At 30.1% G+C, this 9,099-nt stretch overlaps 2 protein-coding genes across 2 annotated transcripts; one reads left to right on the forward strand and one right to left on the reverse strand.

Annotated features, from left to right (window-relative positions):
- Positions 1-39: 39 nt before the first annotated feature.
- Positions 40-3,425, forward strand: LOC111028945. Its single transcript, XM_022307743.1, has 4 exons — positions 40-1,120; positions 1,186-1,346; positions 1,427-2,705; positions 2,764-3,425. The coding sequence occupies exons 1-4, from the start codon at positions 718-720 to the stop codon at positions 3,414-3,416; spliced, it is 2,496 nt and encodes an 831-aa protein (XP_022163435.1). The 5' UTR covers positions 40-717; the 3' UTR covers positions 3,417-3,425.
- A 3,619-nt stretch (positions 3,426-7,044) lies between these two features.
- LOC111028946 lies at positions 7,045-8,859 on the reverse strand. The gene is made up of 6 exons (XM_022307744.1): positions 8,789-8,859; positions 7,967-8,181; positions 7,842-7,904; positions 7,696-7,767; positions 7,540-7,621; positions 7,045-7,441 (listed from the first exon to the last, which is right to left on the reverse strand). The coding sequence occupies exons 1-6, from the start codon at positions 8,857-8,859 to the stop codon at positions 7,099-7,101; spliced, it is 846 nt and encodes a 281-aa protein (XP_022163436.1). The 3' UTR covers positions 7,045-7,098.
- Positions 8,860-9,099: the final 240 nt, after the last annotated feature.

The raw sequence follows: 9,099 nt of genomic DNA on the forward strand, positions 1-9,099 counted from the left end.
TTGCCCAGGCAGCTGTTGAAATGATTGAGGTAAATCGCTGTGGATATACACCCGACCATGGTCGGACTGATAATAGACACCCGACCATGGTCGGACTGATAATAGACACCCGACCATGGTCGGACTGATAGTAGACACATGATAGCACTGATAGTAGACACACGACCATATTGTTCTCAAATGCGCGGCGATTTGAATTTGTATAATTTGTAATTTAAGGTAACCTTGGAGTAAAAACCCATTACTTTAGTACATCCTCGCATTGATGCTATTAAGATAATTTCTATAAGATCATAAAAGCTATTAAGATAATTTCTATAAGATCATAAGAGGTAACTTTTGATCAATCTTATCTTGAATCGAAAACCTGAAATATAAATTGTATATATATTTATATTTAACCCAATAAGCAATAAGCACACCCTAACATTGGTTTTATTCCATAGCACCGAAAGTGACTTATTTTTGGTGAAACATTATTTTGTTATTCATTTTATAATAATTATTACTAAACAAACAAAATGTTAGCGGTTGGTCAGTTATTTGAGTCGTACTCTGACTTTCAAAGTGAGTTTGAAAATTATAAAAAAACATTTTTTTATGATTTTTCTACGAGTGATTGTCGCACATTAAATGTAGCTCGTCGAAAATACCCGAAGAAACTTGAATTTACTCCAGATAGTTTAAAATATTATTTTATTAAATTTATCTGCATACATGGTGGTACTTTTAAGAAAAGTAAAAGATGTGAAGATGTACGATCCACATCGTAAGTATTATCAAACAGTTTACTTCATTACCATTAGGTTTGGACATTTATGTTATTTCATATTATTATCTAGCACAATGAAACAGAATTGTCCAGCATATATATATGTGAGAGTTACTAGCGATGGCATGAAGTTGGAAATATCACAAATGGTGGAAACGCATAACCATGAGACTTCTGCATTGTTGTTCTCCAGTTTGCCAAATCAACGGCGCTTGGCACCTCAAATGAAAGCGGAAGTACTCGAACTCATGGACATGAAAGCAAATAAAAAGCTGATCCAGTCCAAAATCCACACTGAAACCGGTAAAATGGTAACATTAAGGGACTTATCCAACATACGCAATACAGGTATATGAAACACAAAATATATTACATTAAAAAGTTTATCTTGTTAAACCTCGTTATTTTACCAGAGATAAAAAAGCGAGGAGTAAAAACTTTTGAGGAAACAGTGGAAGACGTGAAAAAGCTGTATCACTGCAATGTTGAACTGTTAACAGATGATGAAGGGAATTTCTTGGGCATGTTTATTCAGGACTCAAGAATGAGGGAAGAGTTTCAAGCGTTCCCAGAGGTGATTATCTATAAAATTAAAATTTTATATATACCTAATATTAATATAGGTACAACTGTACCTGATGTATATCTATGTAGATGGTTTGTGCTGATGCTACGTACAAGTTGTTAGATATCAGAATTCCATTATATGTTTTATTGATTGAGGATGGCAATGGTCAAAGCGAGATTGCCGCGCTTGGATTGTTGGTCAATGAACAGCGAGAGACATTAGAATGGTTTTTTAACAAGTTCAAAGAATGCAACCCAGCCTGTTCAATGACAAGGGTCTTTATCACAGATAAAGATATGAAGGAGCGTACTGTAATTAAATCATTATTCCCACAATGTAGACTGGTCATTTGTTTATTCCACTCGCTGCGTACGTTCAATCGCGAAATCACCTGCGAAAAGTTAGGAATAACTCCAGAAGAAAGGGATAAGAGTAAAGCAATTATTGAAAAGTTGTGTTACTGCAAAAGTGAAAAGGATTACCAAGAAATGTTTACAATTTTTTTAAGTGAAGCTCCGCATGGGTTAAAAAATTATTTTATTAAAAATTGGCATGATATCCGTGAAGAATGGGTTACTGGATTGGCATTTAACAGTGGAAACTTTTTAAATGCAACTAATAACAGGCTAGAAAGTTTTAATTCTAAATTAAAATCTGTAATACCAACCTTTTCCAACCTTTCGGATTTCTTTAAACAGTTGTTTGTAGTTCTAAAGTGTGTTCGATCGGAGAGGGATAGCAAGACAATTGCTATCATACAAAAACGTCCAACCAAACAGTTTGAAAACATTGTCGAATATAAATATTATAAGCTTTTGACGCCATATGCTTTTAATTATTTAAAACAAAGTTTTTCAAGCACAGACAATAGTAATGTCCTATCTTCTACTACGGTAACTGTATGCTCTTGTGGATTTTTTAATTCGATGAAACTGCCATGTATCCATATTTTTAACAAACGGAGATCAACTAATGATTGTTTGTATGATGAGAAACTATGTGACAAAAGATGGACACGCAACTATTATTATAAGTCACAAACGATACTTAAAGAACCACCGATACTGTGTGAGGGTGAAACTCCTATTTCGGTTGACATACAACCAAAAAATACAAAAAGACTATTATCAGCCAATGAAAAATTTCAAAAGTCATCTATAAAATTGTCTAAATTGGCCGAACTTCTATCAATATCTTCACAACATACTTATGAACGAAGAATGGATCAATTGGAAAATATTATAAGATTGTGGAGCAAAAATGAAGAGATTGATATTGTTAAATTGTCCAACATGCCGTCAACAAGCCGAGTTTGTGAGGATATTGATCAACCTGAAGAATTTTATATTGAAAATGATCAGTCAGGTAACTATATAAAAAAATATTAATTACAAGATTATTAAACTAGGCATTTATAATTTAGGAAAAATGATATTAGATAGTGACAACATACCGTCAACAAGCGTAGTTTCCACAGCAATTGGCCAATCCGATGAATGTCAATTTAATGTTGGAACAAGTCAGTCAACAAGTGACAAAATTCAAACTGACAATGTTACAATTGCCATCAAAGATATTAAAGTACCGACGAAAATTAAATGTTGTGGTAGACCTAAAGGTGCAACAAAAACCACAATAGGTTTACCGATCAAGCGAAAACCAGCTAAGCCAGTACGTTTCAATTTACTTAACTATTTGACCAAGGAAAACTTGGTAATGGAATGGCTTACCAACAAGGCAGTTGTAAAGAAAGTGAGAAAAGAAAAATACCTTATCCAAGAAGGAGATGTCCAACATCCAGACGATGTATTTAATGGAATTGTTGAGAACGAGATTGATGTGGGGAGTATCAAGCCGTACTGTTCTAAAGAAGCATGGAAAGCAGTAATTTCATTAATGAAAACAAAAAAAAAGAACACCATCTGGATATGCCCAACGTGCAACCATGAAATAGAAGAACGGCCATCTATTTTGTGCGACTGTTGCTTGGTTTGGTATCATATAGATTGTGTCAAGGATAACCAACACGGGAAGCATTGGTTTTGCAACAAATGCTATGCAGATTTTAAAGAATAGAATATGATAAAAAACCTAATAAATTACAATAGATATAATATAATTACATACATAACATTATAATTACCTCATACTTTTAGGTTATTCAGATTCAAGTGGGTAAGTCACGAGGTTCGACGTTGGTAGTTAAAACAGTAATTAATAATTATTATAATATTATTCACAATGTTATTCAAAATTATTGAAATGTGCAATATCTTAATCTATACTATCAGTGCTATCATGTGTCTACTATCAGTCCGACCATGGTCGGGTGTCTATTATCAGTCCGACCATGGTCGGGGGGTGTCTATTATCAGTCCGACCATGGTCGGGTGTCTATTATCAGTCCGACCATGGTCGGGTGTATATCCACAGCGTATTCTTATTTACTAATAAAACTGTACCTATTTAAAATTGTATACTGTAAAAAATTATTAAAAATTATAAACTCTNTCATAGACATATTAACTAATGGACTGCTACTTCCTCACCCCCCATCTAGAGAAACACTCAGCCAACATCTGATAAGCAAAAAGGGGTATTGTGGAAGAATAAATTACATATTGCTGTTTATTCCATGTATTTTTTATATTGTGTCTGTATTCAAATGCACATTGCACATTCAACAATTTGAAATTTGCTTATACAAAAATGCAAAATAAAATTATTATAAATAATAATACAAATATTAAAAAAGAAAAAATATACATACAAGTAGATCTGCGTAAAAAAAGTTACATTTTACCATAGACCTATTCGTAGACCTATAATTACATAATAATATAATAATTATAATATATAATAATATATAATAATTAATAATATAATAATATATAATAATTAATAATATAATAATATATAATATATAATAATTAATAATATAATAATATATAATAATTAATAATATAATAATATATAATAATTAATAATATAATAATATATAATAATTAATAATATAATAATATTTAATAATATAATTAATAGGTCTATGCATTTTACTGATGCTGGAAGTGGACGAGTTTTGTGAAATGTGACCTTATCCTTTCTTTGGGTTGGCTAATTGTTTTATTCAAATGATGTATACGAATAGTAAAGTAAGTTTTAAAGATAAGTTTTATTATTTGAATAAGATGATTATTTATCGGATTTTGATTATAAATATGGTTTGATAATTTTAAAAAATACTTGTTTATATTAATCCGCGAAAATGCCTTAATAATAAACGTTTTTGTTGCATTATTAGAATTTGATTGAAAAGTATGTTGATGGATCCGAAATACATTTTCACCTATACGACACAGTTCCGTCACATCATCATTGGGCCTTATTAAACCGCCTCTAGTTTTTAAATCAATCAATGGTGTTTGGGTATTACTTGACTCACTTATGACCTCTGCACATTCTTGACATTTTATAATTTTTGTTATTTTTCTAACAACAAAGCCACTAATATATTGTGTTGTATCCATTAAATAAGATGTGTATTGTGATTGCTCTAAATGTAGAAACATTGATGTATCTTCTTCTTCATCAATGTCTATTACAGCTATACAAAAATATTCTAATGAATCAGATTCAATTCGTAGTGAACTGCTAGTCACAGTTAATATTTCAGTCTCATCTAGACACATACAGTTAGCTTGGATAGATGTAGTAATTTCTGTGTGTATCAGTAACCTTTTGTACGCTGATTCAAATTGACTGGCCGTGGGGTTATTGCAGAACCCACCACGAGATCGAATAGCAGAAAAAAACATTTCTATGTGGTCTTGAGAGATTTTATATGATAATATAAAATCCATATGATCAGTTTTAATCACATCATCAAATAATCCTATAATACTCTTCAAACACACAATTAACCCATTGAACCCAGTTTTTCTTCCAGAATTTATTACAGGGATGAAGTCAAAAGATTTTGTTTGTTTGTTATACAATCTTGTTTGCAAAGATTCTAAGTAATCAATAGCCGATGTAATAAACAATTTTAAAAATGCTTCATCCTTTTTATAGATAGGTTTTTTGTAAACTGTTTTACCTAAGAAATTTCTGGTATTAAGTAAATCAAAAATATCATTAATTTGTTGGCAAAATGTTGATGTTGCATTGGAATTTTGGAAGCCTTGAATTTTTTGGTTGGAGCAATATATTAACGCTTTAGATACACTCTCGCTTAATGTTTGAGCTGCTAATCTAACTTTCATCTTCTCTTTGTAATAGTTTATATGCCTTTCTCTTATTTTTGTTGCTAAATGCAGTTGAGTTTCATCTTGGAGCTTTACAAGTTTTTCAAATAATTCCCATTTTATTTCTTGTCCATTCTTATCGTATAATGATTTCCAATCACCAAGAGTATTTCTACATAGTTTTAGCATATGACATGGATCTAAAAAAATGAAAATCTTACTCTTGGTGATTGGATGCAAAAAATATGTTTGTACATTAGGTGGATGTAGTTTACTTCCTAATGAAGTAGCCATTGATATATTGGAACCAGCACCATCAAATGTAAGGCTTTTTACAATAACACCTGTCTCATGAATTATATTTAAGCTTGTTCTAACTAAATTAGCTTTTTCTTCTCCGGACATACCATTGATTAGAAAATAGCCAATAGGGATTTTCCAATTGGAATTTAAAGCCACAAGCATTAGGACAAGGGCTTCTTTGGCTAATGGGAGTGAATCTGTATCTTCGTTTAGACCAGTGCCATAATTCACATATCCTTGATTTCATTTTCCATTAAAATGTACATCCTGTTTTATACTGACCTCATCCATCATCATTCCGCAAATTAATTGTTTGTTTTTCAACTTCATTTCAGACACTTTATTATGTAAAGCGTTTAATGATTCTGTAGTAAAGCCCGGGGATCCATTAATAACGGCGTACCATTTACGTATTGTAGATGGATGGGGCAGGGATTTATTAAAAACTTTTCTAACATAATTGTAAGCGGAAGAAGAATAAAAATTCAAAGTTGAAGCAAAAGCTCTTAGTTCTGGAGATATTTTTTTTTCAGAAGTACCATTTAACTGTTTTAAAACAATTTGTCTTGGCACAGTGGATAAATTGTCCTAAAAAATTAATTAAAGACAGTTAAAAATCACATCATATCTAATTAATTTATCCTTTAATTTTGTTTTTATTATTATGGTTTCACCAAAGAAGTCATTAGCATGTACAAATCAATAGGTACCTAGTTTAAATATTCACAAACAAGCTAAAAGTTGTACCTATTAAAACATTTAAGTTATCATAGAACTATTAACATTAGTTAGTAGGTACTGTTAATATGTCTATTGTCAATGTAAGATATTACACTAATATTTTTTTATAAAATTCACAAAGGTTATTTGGTTACACAAAAAACAAAGAAAACATATAATGTATGTAAATGAAAGTGTTAAAATACCGATTTATATATTGTTTATTTTTATACATTGCAAATTCTAACCTACATAATAAGTATAAGTAGTAAAGACATTACATTAATATAGTAATATGTTATAAAAATCACAAAGGTTACACACAAATCTAAATAACAATAATTCCACAACCGATTATTTAAAAAAACTTTTAAGAGGACGCTACCCATGCATTTGTTGTCTCCATCTTACACACTTACGACATAGCAAATTTATAAATTAATTTTAATTTTTGATATTTCACATACACAATAGGTCAGTTCACTCTAATATTAAAACCAACAACACACAATTGAAACTAGTGAACGGAAATTTCCTATGTCGTGCGTGTGTAAAACGGAGACAACAAATGCATGGGTAGTGTCTTCTTGATAAATAATTACTTTTAAAATTGAATAACAACCATCAGATATTTTTTGTTCATTTTTGAGATGATCAACCAATTGGGTTAAATTTTTTACACGTTTTCTTAACCAATGATTTTTATTATTCAAAATTTTGACCTGTTTTCTGTACTTTACCACCGTTTGTTGAGAAACTTTCCAGTACCTTTTTCTTTTTCTCGGTGTGTCTAAATCATTCGCTTGAAAATCTCCAAACAAGCTTTTTCTTTTCCTAATGTAAATAAATTAAATAAATAAAGATTTACAGATTACATAACAATTATTTCATATAGTTTATACTTTATAAATAATTAATAATAATTTACTAACCTTATACTAACTGGTGATTGTCCAGTACGTCTTATACATTTTGGCGTCACCATGTTATCAGCAGTATACAATTGTGGAGAAACTATGATGAAAAAAATTAAGAAAAATTAAATATTAGGTACATCTTGTAAAATTAAATGAATTATTAGAATGTACCATTCAACTGACTTGCTCCAAGTAAAATTTCCCCATTATCTTTATTGTCAGCAGTATACAATTGTGGAGAAACTATGATGTAAAAAATTAAGAAAAATTAAATATTAGGTACATCTTGTAAAATTAAATGAATTATTAAATTGTACCATTCAACTGACTTGCTCCAAGTAAAATTTCCCCATTATCCAAATCTGAATTACTTGTCTCAACTAATAACAATAATAAAAGTTGAATAATGATGGATGATTTGTACATTTGTTTACTAACTTACTGTCATTAAAAACATATACAGTATTTTCTGAGTAGAAAACTGATGGTATAGAATCCTTTTTTAGTGACCGGGATTTTGAACGAGAACTTACTATATAGTCTGCACTATTAAAATGTTTGCTACAAATGACACTATGGTCATAAACTTTAAATGTTGGATAACTTCTGCGTATTGAAGTTAACCATATATTTTTGGTTTTTTCCGACGAAGGAAATCTATAAAATTTCAATTAACATTAAAACTATTCAGCCTATAAATATGCTGTACAGCCAGTATATTTTTTAAAAGTAATTTCAATGGAGTTAAGTGTTATTTACATTTATTTGTCATTTACAATACTACTTATTAATTTTTATGGACTGATTTTGTAATTATTATTTTTTTTTTTTAAAGTAACATTATTTATAATGTTCTACTTTTTGTATGAAAAAGTGAAAGTAAAGTATAACGTGATAAAAATAATGTCGGGTAACGCGATTGTAATTTGGATAAAATTATTTAATGAAGCGAGTAAAGTAGTTTTATTGCTTTACAAAAGTAATTCACCCAACAGAGTGTACACTGTACATCATATACCTCATAGATCTATTAGTATATAGGTCTATGATATTATACCTATACTACCTGGTGATCCTTTCATTTCAATATTAAAAAAGGTGGGTAAGTGGGAGACACTCTGCTGTACAGTACCTTCTTTGTTTAATATCTTATTTTGTTCAAATTTGATCTTATGGAGTGTAATGAGTGTTATTGAGTGGATCACCAGGTATATTTATAATGAAGCTAGCTCAATTAATGTAGTTATAATAGTATATATTTTACTTATGTAACTTTATTTCAAGTTCTTTAGAGGCCATGCTAGGACACAAGGGAATTGAACAAGTTTTCACCATGATTGCGTATGTTATAAAATATTTAAATAATATAATATAAAAAGCACAGAATAGATTTTCAACTTTACAACTTTTGTTATCAGCGGACTGCTACCGCCAAAAATTAACTAATCAGTAATCATAAATCTTGGAACAATAAATAATCATTCATTGTTTCTTCCAAAATACCCCTTTTTGCTTATCAGATGTTGTCTGAGTAAATTTTGTCTAACGCGCAGTCCATTAGTTAATATGTCTATG

Source organism: Myzus persicae, unplaced genomic scaffold (assembly GCF_001856785.1).
Source record: "Myzus persicae strain clone G006 unplaced genomic scaffold, MPER_G0061.0, whole genome shotgun sequence".
NCBI classification, from domain to species: domain Eukaryota; kingdom Metazoa; phylum Arthropoda; class Insecta; order Hemiptera; family Aphididae; genus Myzus; species Myzus persicae.

Bases quoted from the DNA above. Each gene is read 5' to 3' on its own strand.
- LOC111028945 (XM_022307743.1), top strand. From the start codon at position 718: ATGGTGGTACTTTTAAGAAAAGTAAAAGATGTGAAGATGTACGATCCA. The intron at 1,121-1,185 runs GTATATGAAACA...TTATTTTACCAG, and splicing joins ATCCAACATACGCAATACAG to AGATAAAAAAGCGAGGAGTA. The intron at 1,347-1,426 runs GTGATTATCTAT...ATATCTATGTAG, and splicing joins AGTTTCAAGCGTTCCCAGAG to ATGGTTTGTGCTGATGCTAC.
- LOC111028946 (XM_022307744.1), bottom strand. From the start codon at position 8,859: ATGGTGAAAACTTGTTCAATTCCCTTGTGTCCTAGCATGGCCTCTAAA. The intron at 7,768-7,841 runs GTACAATTTAAT...TTTACATCATAG, and splicing joins TGGAGCAAGTCAGTTGAATG to TTTCTCCACAATTGTATACT. The intron at 7,622-7,695 runs GTACATTCTAAT...TTTTCATCATAG, and splicing joins TGGAGCAAGTCAGTTGAATG to TTTCTCCACAATTGTATACT.